General features: G+C 42.5%; 1 protein-coding gene across 4 annotated transcripts in view; it reads left to right on the forward strand.

Annotated features, from left to right (window-relative positions):
* Positions 1–2,377: 2,377 nt before the first annotated feature.
* Positions 2,378–20,445, forward strand: part of pde9aa (phosphodiesterase 9aa) — a gene marked incomplete at its 5' end in the record, with an annotated part of 36,340 nt that continues 18,272 nt past the window's right edge. For 2 of the 4 annotated variants that reach the window (XM_083996563.1, XM_083996562.1), the window contains 6 exons: positions 2,416–2,619; positions 9,613–9,683; positions 10,648–10,725; positions 15,067–15,110; positions 18,557–18,611; positions 20,152–20,222. In XM_083996563.1, coding sequence (XP_083852689.1) covers positions 2,557–2,619; positions 9,613–9,683; positions 10,648–10,725; positions 15,067–15,110; positions 18,557–18,611; positions 20,152–20,222 — 382 coding nt within the window. Of the gene's footprint in view, positions 2,620–9,612; positions 9,684–10,647; positions 10,726–15,066; positions 15,111–18,556; positions 18,612–20,151; positions 20,223–20,445 lie in introns of all 4 variants that reach the window. The other 2 variants (XM_083996560.1, XM_083996561.1) reach the window with 1 other exon arrangement.

The raw sequence follows: 20,445 nt of genomic DNA on the forward strand, positions 1-20,445 counted from the left end.
GCTTCTGACAGCTCATTCTGGAACAGCAGAAACATGACGCTATTGTAATAAAGTAACAAATAATAAATGCAGTGGAGGACCTGTGTGAAAGGGGGTCATACAGGGACCACTAGGACCCAAATGGACTGAGACCACTAGACCCCCCTGGACTGTGGAGGTTTATGCCTTGCATGTCGCATTTGCCTTACTGAACCAAAGAGACTGTGGGATCATGTTGTAATTTAAAAAAATATACATTAACTTATTTTGTCAATCTGAGGTGTTTTCTGAATTAAATTCACCAAAGTTGTATTTTTATACCAAACCTCCAGATGCTGATGTTTCACTATGTGCAGGGCTGGGGTGGGCTGGGGGTGGGGGTCCTGAGATGTTTTGAATGTAAAGTTGTCAGATCAGACAACAGACTCTTCAAACCTTGTGGATCTATTCTGCAGTGCAATGTTGTTGGTTGTTTAAGCTAGTTTGTTTAGTATAACTGCCTTCGATTTGAGTTTAAAGCTCATTTTAATTGTTTCTTTCTTTCACATGTGTTAATATTTATGATTAGATCCTGTTAATTTATTGGCTGTCCCGTGTATATTTCTGATCAGTGGTTGTCCTTCTGAAGACATTGTGTGCCTTGCCTGTTGTGTGTCTTGATTTTGTAATACAGAAGCACATCTGAAGGTTTTCGTTACTCTGGATATCTTGGTTTGGGGTCGGTTTGCTCCCAAAACATTCTGGGAAATAAATAAACCACTTTGTTCTCAGTGTGGTGTTTTTGATGGCTCTGTCTACAGTGTGCTACTACAGGCTGGCTAAAGCCATCTGACTCATGGTGTGGAGTGGCCTTCAGTCTCATCTGGTGATGACAGGTGTCATCTGAAAAGGTCCTGACACACAGGAGCCCACTCAGTGACACGGGCAGACACACAATCCTAAATTTCTATTGATGCAAACAGAACCTGGAGCTGAGAGAACCGTAGGATGTGAGTCCAGGCTCTGGTTCTAGACTGCTTTGATTCAGGGGGTGGGGGGGATCAGATTAAGATATCAATGTCATGTTTTAACTTAAATTAACTGAAATTTTATCTATCTATCTATCTATTAGCATGTTACAGTTTTTTAATTTATTTATGTAATGTGCCATTATACTCTTCTCTAGGACTGTTAGGGGAGACTGGGGACGGATGCAACAAGTCTTATTTCTCCAATCAGAAACATGCTAGAGTAATGGCACTCACACTGCACACGCACACCAAGAATAGAGAAGACATATTCAGCATCTGCTCCTGCTTGTACTGAGACAAAGTTGTTTTAGAGGTATGAAAGTAGCTATATTTTGTCATACTGTCCTGACCTTTTGTAGGAGTGAATCCAAACGTACAAAGTTTGAATCACTGTTTTGTTGACTATTAAATGACATGGTTAGCATTTGTCGATGTCATGTTTTGCCATGGCTGACGGCTGTAACAACTTCTTGCAAGTGTCCCCATGCTAATATCAAAACAGACCACAACAGTTTTGTTTTTGAATTTCAAGAATTTATTTTAAATATTCAAGTGCATAAGCAAACATACATTTATAAAAATTAACATTTTAGCTCATAATAGGCACAATTTATCTCTGTTAGTCCTCATGATGAACAGAACATCCAATTAGACCATGAGAGTCTAATAAAGATAAACAAAATGGTTCCCAAAAAACTATTGTTGTTCTATGGGACAAAAAAGTTCAATTTATTTGATTTCATATAGTGAATAAAGCACAATAAATGCTGCACTAAATGCAGTACTTTTTGAATGAAATGGTGAGCCTCTAAGAAGTTGTGATTTATGGTGGCATGGTATGAGTTGTATACAGGTAAAAAAAAAAAAAAAAGAAAAAAAAAACCACCCTGATAACATAGGGAACCGTGTTGCCTAATGATATTTACACACTGGAAACGTCATTGGCCATGTTGGAACTGTGATGATGACCAGAGAGAGGAAGTCTGGATCTGCGCCTTCATCCTCTGGGACCAGTCCAGTCCAGTCCGGGATGCAGCGTCCCCGCAGTCCCTCTGAGTGAGGACAGTTCAGAGACAGACACCAATCACAGAGGAAGAAACCAGGGCAACCCACCTTGTGTTGTGGGGGCTGTGTGACGTCACCTACACTTGTTTCTAATTGGTGGAAATGGAGACGTTAGAGCCGTGTCGCTCACCGAGTGCACACAAAGAAACACAACACACAAGTGTTTTACTGTAGGTAGGCTACAAGTCCGGAGCTGCGCGCGCGCGCGTGTGTGTGTGGCGAGAAAGAGAAAACGAAGGCGCGCGCGAGAGAAAGAGTGTGTGTTTGTGTGTAGGTGAGCGCGTGTAGCCCTGCGGGGGCGGGGTCGCGGGGGCGGGGGCTTTATGAGATGCGGTCAGACAGTGAGGGGACACACCGGACTGAGACAGATCTGGAGCCGGAGCCGGGGACCAGGTCTTCAGGGTGACTCCCCCCTCACCCTTCACCTTGTTCCACAGCGGCGGTGGCAGAAGAACCGGGGAGCGCAGAGACACACACTGACGCCGAGGACAGAGAGGGGGACATGGGGTCCGCTTCGTCCTCATACCGGGTCATCTACCTGGACGTGGACGGCAGGATCCAGAAGGTATGGACCTGCTGCTGCTGCTGCTGCTGCTGCTGCTGCTGCTGCTGCACTGTGATAGGCTACAGCTCATCAACACCAGACACTCACTCAAATTAAATTCACTATTAGTTAAAAAATGAGCACCATGATAAACAGAAGAGCAGAGCTCGCAGTGCATTTCTCCACAGTAGGTAGTGATGGTAATGAGGAGTTGTAATGTTGAGCAGCACAGATGGAGGAACTGATTAAACATGGACCATAAACTGTCATAAAGCTGCTAAATATTCACCGCTGAAGCTTCACAAATCCATTTATAGATTTTATAGATTTTTTTTTTTTATAGAAGTTACCGCGGAACGTCTCATTTAGTTTCTTATCGTGTCTACACTATCAGCAATAAAAGACAAGTTACAACAGTTATAGGCCTAAAAAATACAGCAACAAAAAGATCATTACACTTTATTATTGTTTATTGTGTAAAATCTCCATTAGAGAGTGAATTCTACCCAGATGCTGGTTGACCTTTAAGTCTAAATGTCACATCTGTCTGTTTATCACTGTGAATGAAATGATACTGAACACTTTACCTGCTAAAAATAGCTTGTTAGTAGAGAGGCCAGAGTTATGATGATGTATGAATCATCACCATTCATCGTACCCTCACTGTTTCACCTTCTGTGTGTCAGATATATAGAGACGCAGACTGCTGAGTGTGAAGTGATGAGCATTATCATCATTTCAATAATCAGGTGTGTTTGGAAGAGTTCACGGAGGAGCTCTGCACACACTCACCCCTCATATGAATCCAACACATGCAAATTATTAATCCAACATGTGAAAATCGAAGGCTCCAGGTCATGTGTTTGTTCCTCAGACCATTTCAAAAGAGAGAAGCTGCAGAGAAATCCAGTGTCTGCAGACTCACACTAATATGTCTAATATAGACATTTGCTTTTACTGTGTGTTTTGCATGTTGTCTTGTCAGGGAGTAAAGCTCTCCAAACCTCAGCTGATGTTTTGTCTCCTGTTCTGTAGAGTCTGACATGTGATTCGGATAACGACTAAAAGGCTGGAGCTCAGTCAGCGCTGCGAACATACCACTCATTCAGATTATTTGAGGTTTGATAGTAAATCTTTTAAAATGTTTTGAACCAGGGCCAGAGCAAGCAGAATGGAACTGAGCTGTAAATTGCAGGATCTTCTCTTCTTTCATTGACTCATACAATAATTTCATCCTGTCCATGAGCACAGACAGTTAGGCTACTGTGTTCAGGTGAAAATCTGACCACACTGCATCCAGATTTCTTGTGATGTGGACCACACCACTAGCCAGGCTAGCGCCGCCTACTGGTTCCGGCAAATTTTATTTGCCTCAACCATGTAGTCAGGAAACTAGCAATGCGTTTCGGTTTGCTCCGTCCGCCAGAGCGGACGGACCAATCAGCGAACAGACGGGTAAGTGAAGGCGATGACGTTGAACTCAAGCGCTCAAGATTAACCTATGAGCTTAACCGGTGTATAGCACACGTGACCACCAAGCAGCAGCGATTAGTTGAAGCAAATGTAAGCAACCGCCTCCCGGAAGCAAACGAATCCCTATGGCTCGTGTTCAGACGCTATATGAAATGTAATGAAATAAGCGGCTGATGCATCAGGCTACCACACCACTGCCACAGTGAAACATCACCACAGCATGGGGTTCAGGGATAGTAGGGATCACAGAGGGATAGTAGCATTTTTTAAAAAGTGGGGTTGTATGATCTACAAATAGCCCCTAAGTACGGTACTTTAATTGCAGTAGAAGACTCTCTGCACTCCTCCCGTTAGCAAGGCCAGCCCATAACCCTGCCCAGAGATTTACAACATAGGCCTACATTGTTGTGAATGGACCCAAAGAAACGGCCTTTTTCCTGCACTTTGAGGGGCTGGAAAAAATTATATTATAGCGAATAATGGAACTGTGTATTTTTTTTCCAGGTAAAACCTCTTTTAGGCCACGAAAATAGGCCGTTTCTTTGGGTCCATTCACAACAATGTATGTTGTAAATCTCTGGGCAGGACTATGGGCTGGCATTGCTAACAGGAGGAGTGCAGAGTGTCTGCTACTGCAATTAAAGTACTTAGGGGCTATTTGTAGATCATACAACCCCACTTTTAAAAAATGCTACTATCTCTTTAACATTCAGACTGTGACATCCAGACACATGTGAACCACATAGCTCATCCACTGCTGAGCACTCATCACCTCCCAGTGTCTCATTACTGTGGACATGTCTTGCTCCAGATTGGAGAGGTGCTCCATAAACAGCCATATAATCAGGTTTATGCCTCACTGGCAGTTTGCATTTATGGCGTTGTGTCTTCTTTATGGAGTTCACACAGTGCATGTATCTGTGCAAAAAAACACATGTCATGGCCTCATGCAGATTATTTCCCAATCTGGAAACAGGGTAAGAAGATGAATGTGTGTGATGAGTCCTGGAGGAACAGAAAACATGCAGGATGTCCATTCTTTTCTTTTTTTTTTTTTAAAGGAACATTGTGTAGGAATTACTCCCATCTAGCGTTGCGGTTGTATATCGCAAGCAACTCAATTGTATTTTTCATGCTGCATTCACCTGAAATTGGGCAGACGGCAGACGGACGACAGCCGCTGCACGTAACGGCATAAACAAGCCTCTATGTAAACAAGTGGTCACTGAGCCGACAGCTCCGGTGAGTTTCCGTGGTTTCCTACCGCCACTGAACGTAAAAACATGGAGACACCACATGACAGCCAGCACCGAGCTTACCCGCTCCATGTAGATATGAATGATATGAACGGCTCATTCAGAGCTGAAAGGAACACTTCAGTTTGTTGATGGGGGGGATTACTGATTAATGAAAAACAGACTTTTGAACAAAATAATCGATTGTCGTGAATAGATAACAGGAGAACAATGTCCCTTTAAAAAGGTCATAGCTACAACTTTTTCATCAAAAGGATACATTTTTAAAAAATAATGCATCCACAGAATGTCTAGAGGGGTGCAGAATAAAAGTACTAATTTTACTGAATTTAAAAAAGAATTGTATATAAATAACTGTTTAAGACATTTTGGCGGGTCCGAAATATATAAATATTTACATCTGGTTACGTTGGCAACGTCGGCATGGAATGATCTCTGTGGCAACGGTATTAGAACATTGATGTCATGTGTCTACTGTAAGTTAGAATATAGTGTGTTTAACTAATTAACCGTTTTACTGGTTGCCAGTAACTTAAGGTACTGGCAACCAGTAAAACGGAAGGTTGGAGCGAGAGCAGGCAATGTAGGAATTAAACTTGTAGCTATCACCTTTAAAGCAGTAAGCGATCCGGTCGTTTTGGCTAACTTCGTTAGTTAGCAGCCCCCGCCCTCGTCATGGATCTATTGGTCCTCGTCCCTACGTCACCACATTCACGCGCATCCCTTGGCTGCACACACAGCCCTTCATGCCGTTCTCTCTCCTCATTGGATAAAGCTTGTAGGATACAAGGAAGTATACAAGACGTTTTCTCCTCGGCTTACAGCAGAGCAGAGTGACTGACAGACCCGTGTTTCGGACCAAACACTCTATATAAGTGATTGCTGTCGGAAGATATAACTATTTAAGACTTATATTAACACAAATATTCCGCTTACTTCTGCTTTAAGTATTATTTTGGGCTTTTTGCCTTTAATTATAGGATAGAAGGCTTGATTTGCATAAAGCAAACCCACAGTAGTTTTCACTTTTACCATAGTTCTGTTTCACTATAGATGTCCAACAGATAGGATGGAGTAAAAGAGAGTGAAGTGTTGATGGAGACACTGAGACACAGCGACCACTCAGGTTTGTCCCAGCCTTCAACCCTGGATTGGCTGTGTCTCAGGCTGAAGCTTGATAAATAAATATGAATTCTAATTGTCTGCTTTTCAGCCAAAGTGGAACTTGTGTTCTTCACTTGTGTTGCATATTGATCAGTGTGTGTTCAGCTTTGTTCTCCTCTCTCATTGTTCTCTGTGGCTTTTGTTTCTCCTGTCATCTCTGCTCCTCATTAATAATCACATTCTGCTTCAGCCTCATTTTGCAAACATGGTGTCTTTTTTATTTGCATGATAATGGTAGATTGAAGGTGCGAGATCATCATCATCACAATCGTCATTGTCACCATCATCGTCATCATCATCATCACCACCACCACCACCACCCTGCAGCACCTTAACAGACGGGGAAAATAAAAGCAATCTAGTTTAACTGAATCACTTGTTCAGCAGCGGCCCTCAGCGCGTTCAGCTGTTTTCAGCGTTGGTCGTTTCCTCTGGGAGCTGCTCATCATGGTTCATGGACTCTCATTTAAACTAAGCTGATCCCACCGGGACCAGGACCAGGACAGGCCCCCCAGAGTCCAGGGCTTATGCATGAAGGAGCAGGAGAATGTTCCATCCAGAGCTGCTGTAATTGGTTAATTAATTGATCAACAGAGAATGAAGTGATAACTGTTCTGATAATGATTGGTGTGCTCTGGACTTTGGATTGTTTCTTCGACAGAGCAGAAGCAGATCAATAGTCGGGTGTTGTAACTATAACCACTACAGATGTGATCAGGCTTCTTGACCAGAGGAAACTCAGATGCAGTCTGATGTGACAGAGCCTTGATAGTTCTGACTGGGGCATTAAAGGGATAGTTCGACATTTTGGCAAATTGGCCCATTGCCATAATCCCTATAGTCATAGCAGTAGGTTCATTACCTTCATTTATTGTTGCAAGCTAACCAGAACGTTACCAGACAGAGTTGTTTTAGAGTAGCCTGACGAGCCAGACTATATCACTAAAATGTATAGTCTGGAAACGACCGGTAGACCTCGGCTCAATCCAGGGGGCGGGATGAAGGCTGTCTTTCAAACTGCCTCTGCACGCAATAGGGTAGCGCTAGCTAGCGCTACGACCAATCAGAGCAAAGAGCAGGACGACGTTAGCCTGACAAGCCAATTAAAATGTATGTCGTCATCACGTTAAGCCCGCCCAACGACTCTCTAAACAGATAGAGCGCTGTGATTGGTGAACACAATCGGTGTTCGAGACTCAAAAAGTTCCTATGGCTCATTTCTAGACCCACCTACGGAGCAAATATTTTTGCTGCCGCTAGGGTGCGTCTAGATTTCTAGGCTAGTTTTAGAGGGAAATTCATGCAAAAACGCTGATTCGTGTTGCCTTTAGGGACAGTATTTCCCTCTAAAACAACTCTGTCTGGTAACGTTGTGTTATTATCTCATAGCGTGGTGAATGTGCAGGTCACAACTTGTCCACCAGAGCGTTGTGGAGTTGTTGGATTGTGTATTTGATGAGTTTGATGAGGGAAACCAAGAAATCCCATTAGCCTCCGTAGCGTATCTCTGAGCAGCTCACGGCTCTGCTCCGCCGTTCTAAAAATAGCTTGCACCGACAATTAAAGGTAACGAACCTACTGCTATGACTATAGGGATTATGGCAATGGGCCAATTTGACAAACTGTTGAACTATCCCTTAAAGAGATGCTGACTGGTCACTAACACTTGTTACTGTGAGTGTTCTTTAGGACAGTAGCCTACTGTATGTTCTTTCTAACTAAAGCCACACAGCCTATTAATACATTAGTGGATAATATATGTAATTTTAAACAACAAATGTATTTATATCTAATGTTCTCTGCACTGTATCCATTTAATGGTGACTTTGGTGTGGTAGTTGGAGTGTTTGGAGGAGCAGTACTCCTGTCTCCAGCAGCCCCTGTCACTTTCACCTGTGCCACCCTGCCACAACCAGACCAGTGAAGTGCTCTTTGACCTCCCTCAGCCCCCCCACCCTCACCCTCAGCCCCCCCCAGCCTCTTCATTTCATCTTCCACCGCCTGGCGCTCTTCCATGCCTTCACATGCACGTCTCCTATTCCTGTGTGGGTCATGTCATCTCTCATCTTCAGTGACTCGACCTTGTTTGTGTAGCAGCTTGAATGACGTTGGATGCTTGCAGCTGCTGTGGAGCGGTGTGCGTGTGGCGTACTCTCCTCAGAACAAAAGCCCTGAGCGGCTCACAGATTCTCCCCAGTGGCTGATCGCTCCACTTTCACATGACTACAGTCGACCAGACACTCCTGCTACACATCAGTTAGCTGCACCACAACGTGCTGTCAGCCTCTGCAAAGGAAAACAACATTTACATTTATGTTCACTGAGAACATTTGTCTGTTATCTTTCTCATGTAGTGGAAATATATCCTGCATTATTTTATACATTTAAAGGTGTACAGAAAAGAAAAATGAATTTGAGCCCACTGTGGGTCTTAACATTAGTGTAATAACTCATCTATCAGACGATGGAGCCCAAACTTTGTGCAGAATTCTATTTTCGAGTAAATCCGGGATGAAAGTGTGGTAGTTTTTTTTCACAAACGGCCATTTCTGAACTCCTTTAATGACTGCTTTTTTAAAACCTAATCAATGCAATGTTTGGGTGCAGTATCTGAATGCTTGTCAATTGTCTTGTCAATTGCAAAAATACTAAAATAGACACAAAATTAACAACCAAACCCATACCATGGTGTGTCTGTCCCCGGAGTGAACTTTAAAGAAAAACATATTTTTCAAATTTCAGTATTTGTTGGGGCTAAGTTTGAATTGTGGCCTAATTATGACATTTGAATATTTGTTTGTATGTTGAAAATCCAAATATGCTCCAGGTTTGTTCCCAACCCAGACTTTTGAACATGGTTTTCATAGTAAAGTCATAAAAAATGTTCAATTCATAAAAACTTTACTTTGCATTGTCACATAACTTGAAGAAAATGAATTTCAAATGAATTTGGTTTAGATGGGCAACATTTTTTTTGAAAACCATGTTCCTCTGTCTGGACCATGTAGCCTAGAGGCTTTATAGCCGTGAAACAAGTGAAACCAGGTTCTCATCACTAGATCTGCAGTGTGATGCACAATCATTCATTTTCTGTGATTGTGTGGTTGTTGTTGTTCTTCAGGTGGTCTTCAGTAGATTCTGCAGCCCATGTGATATCAAGGAACTGTTCTGTACAGCCCTGGGTGTGCCAAGGTAACACACACACACACACACACACTGCTGACAAGTTAACTAAGCTAACAAGCTAGGTATGGTGAGTGCTGATGTTGATAGCTGCTAATTAGTGTATAAATTGATTCACCTGAAAAAGCAAAGAGCTCAGAGTCCCTCATGCTCTGTTAGCCAACGAGTCAAATGATCTGTTTGATATTTGAATGAACAGTTGAAACTACAAACACAGTGAGGACAAGTTGACTGAGTTAGCTGAGGTGACACCAGGCTAGTGGACCCAGCAGAAATACCCTCAATTTGACATTACTTAAAGCCAGGTGAGTTCTATAAAGATTCAGTTTTCATGACAGAAATTTGTTGTAGAGACCAAAACTGTTTTCGTTGGACATTTTAATGGGAGTCTATGGTCATTAGAGGAACTGCAGTCTTTTTGGACTTCACTATTGGCTACATTTTCGGCCCTGGAGGTTGGGGTTTGGTTTATGTGCTGCTGAAGTGATTGTTCAAGTTATTTGACAGGGGATGTGTGATGTATTTATCCAGTGTATTCCCTACAGTCACCTGCTCACAGTCTGGAGGAGCAGAAAGACCAGAGTGATGTGCTATTGTGGACTTTCCTTTAAATGTCTCTCAGGTTTAGGCCTATACACTGTGGTATTTGGTTTCATAAAAATGATTGTTAGATAGTATCCAACCTTAGAAATTAAAATTTCATTTCATTTGTGTATGTTCTTGTACTGTAGGCTACCACAAAGCTGACAAACTCCATGAAAATGATATTGTTGTGAAACTGCGGTTGAGGAATATATAGATTATTACTCAGTCAGAGTTCCACATGGATGTTTTGGTCTGATGCACCAGCCCCAATGAAATGTCGTTGTGGATTTATTGAGAGATATTAATGCATGAGGTCTGGTCTCTGATGGGCAGGTCATGGAGTTACATTCAGTTCAACTTCAACATGTGTTTCTGTCTCTTTACACAGGAACACTAATCTGTCCCTGCTGGATTCCTCTGGAGCCATGGTGTCCATTGACCCCACCATGCCACACAACACAGAGAGGTACAGGCAGCATATTCACTGATGGGCTGCTGGACAGAACATGTTTCTCACTGTATGTCTGTGTGATCCAGTCTCCAATTGACATTTGCTCAGACATTAGAATCCAGTCTAGCTGGAGCCTGTTCATTTCCTGTTGTACAGATGGATACTGCTGCTACTATTAATACAAGTGGCATAGATTCCATCCATGCATATTTAGTTTTAGTTTTTAAATGTCTTTTGTCAAACTTATTCCCAAATAATTTAAAGGGATAGTTCAACATTTTGGCAAATTCATATTGACATAATCCCTGTAGTTTTAGCAGTAGGTTCATTACCTTTAATTGTTTTTTTTTCTTTAATGAAAACAGACAATAACATACACAATAGATAAGCTGACAATACACTGACCAAAAACAGACAAACAGAAAACAAAGGACAGAACAAACCTGAAGTGTCCGTATCCGTTTTTACCATAGGGTATAAATGGGCCTTTTCCCTTAAAACTCATCGAATACACAATCCAACAACTCCAAAATGCTCTTGTGAAGAAGTTGTGACCCGCACTTTCACCACGCTGTGAAATAATATATGAAGCAAATACTTGGAACTACTTGCATTTTTTAAATCACTCCGCCCAGCAGCCGTGTCTGGAATGTAGTTCCTGCTACGCATTTGCCTCAAAAACAACTCTTGTCTCGTAATGTTCCATTATTATCTCATAGTGTGGTGAATGTGCAGGTCACAACTTGTCCACCAGAGCATTTAGGAGTTGTTGGATTGTGTATTTGATGAGTTTAATGAGGGAAAGGCAAAGTATCGTGTGCCTCCTTGCATTAGCTGAGCACCTCTGCCCTGCCGATCTAAAAACAGCTTGCACTGACAATTAAAGGTAACGAACCTACTGCTTTGACTAAAAGGATTATGGCAATAGGCCAATTTGCCAAAATGTTGAACTAACCCTTAAATGATTTGACTATGCCACCTATACAACATATACTGGCCTTGACAACTTCACTTGGTCTCAGTAATTCACCTCAGGGCTCAATGAATAAAGCAAAGAGGAGGAATTCTCTTTTTGTCTGACTGTTTAATTATTATTTAAACAATATGGCTAGCTCATTTATATGTTTGTTATAATTATAAGCTGCCTGGGCAGAATGGATTGTTTTATAAATCTATGTATAATCTATACTGTATGTTCTCTGTTTGAACACGTCTGATAGTTGCAGCTTTTCCTTGTAGCCTGGTGTTCTGCTGGTCCTGTTTGGGTGCTGAACCCCTGCTGGCTACTAAATCCTCTCCTTCAGTTCCTTCAGAAACTTTTATATCCTCATGTCTTTGTTCCTTTTGATCTGTTAGCTTTCACTGGAGCTGCCCTTGTATTTTCAGTATTTCAGCCTCTCACTCTGCACAAGTCTTGCTACAGCTTCGTCTAACCTGGAGTTAGTTCTTGCAGTATTCACTCTGTAAACTATTTTCTGTTGTTTTGCCTGGAGAAGGTTCACCAGCTTCTCATCTCCGCCCTTTACATCACCACCAAGTTTAAATGCAGATAAATACTCCTTTTATTTTGACTTTGGTGTGGATTTCTTGGACTTTTGTTGAGTGATGTTTCCCTACACTGCCATCCCTCAGATTATTGACCTCTTTTATGCTCATCCTGCAAAATTATTCCTTATTGATACTTTAGAAAGACAAAGAATCAGTCAATTGTGCACAGACTGCTTCAAGCTTTAGACTGTGTTGTTTCTGCATTTATTTTGCAAAGATGCCCAACGCCTGACTCGAGATGGAGCTGATTGTCTTCCATTGTTTGTAAAGATTTCTCTTCTGGGAGCTTTATTTCGATAGACAGTCTAAGAGTGACAGGAAATGAGGGTAGAGAGAGCAGAGATGACAGATGGCATGCAGCAAAGGGCTACTAGTCAGATTCAAGTCCAAGCCACTGCAGGTGGGACTGGTATGCATGTTTCTAACACTGGATATACTGAAAAGAAGTCCTGCTCAAACTGATGCTTGTCTACAAACAACCAGTTAAAGGGCTTTTTTTTACCAGGGACCTGCTAAACATTTACCATGTGCTAAACTAAAAGTGCAGCTGCTCAGAGCTGAGCTACTGATTGACCTGCCGAGGTAAATCAGTGTTGTACTGTGGATGTGTACTGCGCTGCTCTTGAATGAACAGCAGCGTGATGCGAGGTCAGGGAACCTCTAAGTGTCATCAGATGTAGACAAACAAACACACAGTCAATTCATTTTCAAAGGGCTGGTGGAAACGGAAACGCTCAGTGAAAGTCTGAAAGCAGCTCTTCAGTAGTGGCTCATCACACCTTTATCGGCTCTGATTTACTAAGATCCCACATATACAGCACTAAATAGCATGTTGACAACACATGCCAACAGCAGTGTTTAAATGAGGGGTTTTGCAACTGGATAGCCACAAATGTGAAATAAAATTTGAAAAGGGCAAATAAACATAACGTTGAGCTGCAGCAAAGAAGAAATGTGGGAGTCTGATAGATAGATAGATAGATAGATAGATAGATAGATAGATAGATAGATAGATAGATAGATAGATAGATAGAACTTTATTCATCCCGAAGGAAATTATTCGGCCAGGCCACTCCAGAGGAAAATAACTTAGTTGAGCAGCAGGTGCAGCAGGTATAACTGGGACATGAGGCTTTGTGCTGGGGGGTAGTGTGCTGTCTCGGGACACCTGGGCCAGTGCCACACACACTCAGCAGCTGACCCTGGCTGCACCTGGTCGGTCTGATGCATCTAAATAACCTGGAGAGAGGGATCAAAGATGGGGTGAAGACAGAGTCTGACTAACTCCAAATCAACCTTTAGATATGTCTGAATTATTTTTCTTCTGTCATTCATTCAAACCTGTTTTCTATAAGAACCCTGTCATTGTGCCGATGTCTCCCTCTGGCTGCAGTAACACAACCCCTGGCTGGTTAGCACCTCCTTCTCAAACGTATTCAGTCCAGACACAGTCACAATTACTGCAGTTCACTTCCAGGTAAACCACATTGGATGAGCTAAATCAAGCTTTTTGCATTTTCTCCTCCCACTATTTTTGCACATGTGGGCAGAAACGCCCCAAGAGGCTAAGCTGCTAAATGGACTGTGGAGTGTGTGTTGTTTTGGAGCATTTGAGAAAAACATAATCCTCAGTGCACACCTGTAGTCAGACAGGCGATATCAGGTTTGCACATGTTTTATACACACAAACCTTGAGTAGATCAGGCCTAAGGTTCTTCTTAGCAGCAGGTTGCTCTGTCTCTGAAATGTTTTAAAACTGTTCTTCATTTGGTTTCGTACAGCTAAAGCTGTCTAGTAGCAACGTGAGTCTGATTAAGGAGTAGAAGCTTCCTCTGGGTCCTGACTCCTGCAGTGTGCGCACGAACACACACACACATGCACACACACACACACGGCCCTTTGCAGAGGGTTTGTTGACAGCTGATATGACATCAGTCACAGCTGTTTATACAGAATTATAGTAGCTCATTATACTTTATGTTGTTTGTCATTCCCTCCTCATTTCCTCCTCTCTCCACTGTTGTTCTGTGTAGAGCTGCTGTGAAGTGACACTGGTTGCAGGAGGAAGATGCTGACAGACGTATTGGGCACCAGTATGAAAGCCTTTCTGCTGAGCTGAATGGATAACATTACCAATTGGATGTCCCCAAACCTTTTCAAATTAGGACCAGAAATGATCTTAAAGATACAGCCTCTCCTCAACTTTATATCCCTGCACAATGATCACTGTAATGCCTTATTTACAGTACCTGTCTGAACCATTGAGCTATTGGACAGCTCCAAACTATTCAAAACTCAGCAGCTAGAGTTGTAACCAAAACTAAACAATAGGCCAGGACAGGGTAAAGGATCACAATCAGGTTTGGAAGCATATAGGATAAGAGATTGGAATCTAATGTGAAATGCACGTTGCTGTTGTTTTTGAACATGGAGCATGAACATGATGACAGATATGGATGCAGGGTGCAGGGGATGACTGAACACCACTCTACTCACATTCTGGTTGGAGGGTTAGAGGCTGCTGGGTCAGTCAGAACAAGGTGCTGGACTGAGCAGTGATTTCAGACATGCAGCAGAGAGCTGCCGGGTCACTCTACACTGCCACTCGTGTCGTAGACATTTGCAGACAGTGGCCTGCTGTGATAAGAGAGGACGCTTTACAGTGTGTGATGTGTGAGTGTTGTTAATCTTCCTTGTAAAGTGTGTGTGAGTACAGGCCGAAGGAAAACACATAGACAAACCTCAGCCTGCACAACTAACTAACTAACTGTGTGTCTCCTGTGTGTGTTTGTGTGTGTTGTGTTGAAGGTCACCGTACCGGGTGGTGCCTATGACTGGAGGACCGCTTGCTGGTGAGTTCTTCATCTTAGAAAAAAGGAGTGAAGTCCGCACACTGTATAAAGCTCCTCTAATGTTTATTGTGGATCAACGTTTCGATCACTTTGGATCTTCGTCAGTTCTTACTCTTAATCTTTCCTTTATTGTCCACAATGTGGAAATTTGTCTTTGGCTTCATCACATAAAATCACACATTAAAGCCCCAGTATGTAACTTATTTGGCTTTTTATTAGCAAAAATCAAATATTGCTTTCATTTCACTGAAGTGGAATCACAGCCGCATACAAATGAAAGCTTTCTGGTACCTTAGAATGAGTTGTTACAAGTCGTTACAAATACATACGTAAGTGGGCGACACACCGAACCGAGGCGGCCATGTTGCATCGCCATTTTTTACGTTGAGTGGCAGCGTGACCGTAGGTAACCACGGAAACTCAGCGGAGCTGTCGGCTCGGGGAGAAAGTTTTCCAGGTAGCGCCTGTTAAAACTGTCACCACTGTGTAGTGTGAGGACCGACGGAGGCACTGATGTTGCATTTAGGTGCAGTCAGGCAGACGACCGTCGGCAAACCAACCAGATGTCATTTTACTCCACCAGAGAAAGACGGTAAAACAATACAACATCACCATGACAACATATTGTCACACCTGTATTGTTTTGCCTCGTGCTGGCGGACCACTTGTTTAAATAGACGCTTGTTTATCCTGTTACATGCAGCGTCTGTTGTCTGTCTGACGTCTGCCCCATTTCACCTGAATGCAACATCAAGAATACGTTCAGATATGCAACCGCACCGCTAGATGGGGGTAATTCCTACACATTATACCTTTAAATAAATAACATGTCATTCAATTCACAAAGAAAGAGTAAAAAGATGATGTGCATTGATGTGTGACACAGTATCAATGTGGGCTGTTTGTCCAGGAGGTTGTTGGTTCAATTCCCTTCTCTTTGCATGGTTCTCATACATGTGAATGACATGGTTGGGGTTTAGCTTCAGATCATGTCACCTATCCTGGCTCTGAGTGCCTGTCATGGTTCCTTTTTCCACTCGTTAAAGGGATAGTAGCATTTTTTTAAAGTGGGGTTGTATGATCTACAAATAGCCCCTAAGTACTTTAATTGCAGTAGAAGACTCTCTGCACTCCTCCCGTTAGCAATGCCAGCCCATAGCCCTGCCCAGAGATTTACAACATACATTGTTGTGAATGGACCCAAAGAAATGGCCTATTTTCGTGGACTAAAAGAGGTTTTACCTGAAAAAAAAATACACAGTTCCATTGTTCACTATAATACAATTTTTTCCAGCCCCTCAAAGTGCAGGAAAAACCCAGTTTTTATTTGGACCCAACTGCTGATCGGCTGGCGCTAACCCTGGGCGGAGGGATACGTTTTTCCTGCACTTTGAGGGGCTGGAAAAAATTGTATTATAGTGAACAATGGAACTGTGTATTTTTTTTTTTCAGGTAAAACCTCTTTTAGCTCTTTAGCTGCACACAGATGTGTTCAGAGAAATCGGGACCTTTGTTAACTCCTGACAGACATACCAGAGATATATACATCCCTGCACTGACTCCAGGTCAGAACAACATCTGGAATAATTTAGACTGGTGACCTGTCAGTTGTGTATTATCATCTGAGGACAATGGAATTGTTTTATGACAGCGAAGCCACTGTTAGTAGGTCAAATGATCTCCTACAGTAAACTGAGCCCAGTATTCTTTATTGTCCCCCAGGGGACATTTGTTTTGTACTCTGTCTGCAGCTCCACACAAAACAACATCAACAACATCACCACAGTCAAGACTACTGGCTGACCTAAAAGAGGTTTTACCTGAAAAAAAAAAACACAGTTCCATTGTTCACTATAATACAATTTTTTCCAGCCCCTCAAAGTGCAGGAAGAACCCAGTTTTTATTTGGACCCAACTGCTGATCGGCGGGCGCTAACCCTGGGCGGAGGGATACATGAGTTGGTTAGGTCCAAATAAAAACTTCAACAGGATGAACTGGCAAAGGCAGCAGGGAGCACACAGGCTAAATACACAGACAAGGCAGGAGAATAGGACTTTTTATGGGGCGATGGCGTGGTCATGATGACAGGTGTAGTGCTACTCTAGTCTACCTGGGACTCTTGAGGTCCTGTGTTCTCAGGGAGAAGCACCATGGGGCTGAGGAGGAACTGGTTTGGATGGCACAGAGGGAGTTTGAGACTGGGAGTTGTACAGAAAAGCTAACTGTAAGCTGTGACGTCCTGAAGGGCCACAGTCAGAAACACTGACCCTCAGGGCCGCTCTGTTCCAGCTCAGGTTGGTTGTTTACACTAATACACTATGTGCATGAGCACAGGATCCTCCTCATCATGGTTTATCTTTATGGTTCTACTAGTTGAGGCCTTTTATTCCAGTTTATATGGTCATCCATCAAGTCCCCTTCAGTGATTTTATAACAGTCTGCAGAAGCAGACCTGAGTTTGTGTTGAGATGTTGAGTTGAGGAGAGCCATTACACCTGACCTGCTGCTCTGCACTGATCCTCACAGACACACATCCATTTGGAGACATCACAGTATGTTAGTTCAACAATTTACATCCATAATCATATCAGACTTCATTAATACAAGTAGATTGGATGCCTAGTTGAAGCTTTTATCAGACCAGATGATCAAACAGTATTGATTAGTGTTAAAATGAATCATACTTTCCCCCTCACATTCAGATCCAGTCCCACTCAAAGTAATATCTTCTCATGATTCAACACTTTAAATGTGTTGGTGTGTGTCATGTGTCCCCATGGCAACAGTCTGAGTGTAGTAACCCAGTGACTGAACTGTTACTGTTGGACTCATTTCAAATGTGTTGACTGAAGTAGTTCAGTGTGTTCTTCCTGTTTTGTCGCTCCGAGCCAGATTAATTAATCACAGAGAGGAATTTCTCAGCTGTTCTCAGGCTACCGTGACCTCTGACCTCTGCATGAAAGATGGAATGTGAGCAACACAATGTACAAACTGCTACCAGCCCATAATATAACCAACAATATCTTTTTTTATTGGCCCGCTGGGTTGAACTTTACCCACAACACAGGAGCTCTGGGCCAATGGCAGAGCTCCTGTGTGTGTCCAGCCTCTGTGTGTGTGTGTGTGAGGTGACTTCTTAACACATGGAGCTGTCAGCCACTCACACTCAACACTGCTGCTCTCCGATGGTGAGGATGGAAGGGGGGGGGGGGGGCTTCTGTTGCCGTGGCTGTGGCCTGCTGTGTGTCATCCAGCTGCTGTTTCATTTACAACTCAATATTTATTTAGCCTCAGTGGATCTATGCTGTTTACCACAACACCTGTGTTAATCACACTCTGTTATCCTAGTACTACAAGAAGAATGGTGTGTGTGTGTGTGTGTGTGTGTGTGTGCGCGCTCATGTATCAGTGTGTAAACCACCTCCACTCTCTGCTCTCTCCTCAGATAAAGAGGAACTCTTTCAGAATGTGCTGACGCAGGTAGCAGAGCAGTTCTCCAGGTAAGAGATCCTCTCTCTGAGCCGTACATACTCTCTCTTTAACATCTCAATCACTGTAAATCACTTGTTCATCCTTCAGATTTTTCATAAGGTCAGGATATCTGTCTGTGTTGGGTGTCAGCAGAAAACTTTATTTTGTCACAAATGTTTTTGTTGGACTTTCTACAACACAAGTTGAACAAATGGTTGACCAATTTTCCGGTCATGGAAAACACATGGAAAATGAGAAGGAAAAAAAAGTCAAATGTCCTGGAAAAGCTTGAGCTGTCTTGGAAGATTATTTATTACATCAGCTACCAGAGCTCCGTTGGACTTTTTCAGACTTTGAGATGATGAGTGTGTTGGAGCTACAGTATTTGTTAATTTTGTAATATTTACAGTAATCACTTATTGAGTTATTTTTTGTTGTTTAGTTTTGAGGAATACGCCTTTAGTTTGCTTATGATATTTAATATTGTTTGAGTTAATTTGGGTATTTAGCAATGCTTTTATTTGGAAGGCACTGGGTAGCTGGAGCACGCTGGGTGAGTTTACATACAGTATATGGGTAGGCAGGCACCTGGGGGGGGGGGGGGGGGGAGTTGGTTCTTTACCAGGGCAAGAGAGGCGGCAAAGGGCCATTGTTCTTTGTTGGTTTGTTTGCCAATGGAAAATAAACCTAAGAAACTTCATTTTTTGCCTGGACAATGGACTATGTTCATCCTGCGTAAATTCACTCCCTAGGTGTCTCAGTGGCTGTTTGATTTGATTTGGTTTTATTATAGTTTTGATATTTTTGATTATTGACATTGACGGGGGATGTATTAGTGTGAGGCGTGATAACTTGTCCTGGAAAATGATTTAAAGAGATAGTTCACCCAAAATTCAAATTTCACTCATTATCTACTCCCCCTCATGTCGACTAAGGGCTGGGAGAAGTTTCAGAGTCCTCAGTGCCTTCTCTGAGTTACAGGGGGGCTCCGTCCAGCACTGCATGTCCATATGATGGTATTTCTTCGTCCAAAAAGACACACCAAAAAACATACAAATACCTCCATAGTGCTCGTCTGTAATGTCTGTGTCGAGATTTGCACAGACACAGGCAAAGCAGTGAACTGAGACACTGGGAGCATCCGCTACAAACAAGCTTACTTATTTAATTTACAGTATCAGTTTTAGAGAGATGTGATATACAGTCGTATAGTACTGTACAGTAACTGATAATCTGATACATTTAGTTAATATTGATCATTTAACTATTTATTAGTGAAAAAAATCATATTGCAGTTATAATTTTGGTTTGAATGTTTTTCTTTGAATTTTTCATATTTCTACTTTGAAATATCAGAATCATGATGTGATTTTTTTGTACCAAACCAAACTAATCTATGTTCATGTGTATAATATGATTTACACCTGGCCATGCTGTGATTTCAGTTATATAGCCTACTTGGTGTATCAGCAGCAGACAATGTAAATATAAAATATGTGCTGTTGTCATGGAGACAATGTGTCAAATGTCGATCCTTTGTCTCTCTCCTGCCTGGTCCTCTGACTTTAGGGCCTTCAAGATCAATGAGCTGAAGACTGAGGTCACCAACCGTCTGGCCATGTTGGAGAAGAGAGTTGAGTGTAAGTGTGCCTCCTCCACCCACTGCCACACTGTCCCACACTGTCCCACACCTCCTCCACCACACACACTTCCACCACTGCAACAGTCGAGGAAGCTTTTGACATGAAGGTAGAGTTATAGTATCCCTCAGTATCTCAATGCAAACTCTTTGCACTTTCAGTGATCTTTTATATGTTATTATATTTCAGTAATCCTGTTAGTCTGCAAAAAAACTGGCACCCT

Source organism: Trachurus trachurus (assembly GCF_905171665.1).
Source record: "Trachurus trachurus genome assembly, chromosome: 21".
NCBI lineage: Eukaryota > Metazoa > Chordata > Actinopteri > Carangiformes > Carangidae > Trachurus > Trachurus trachurus.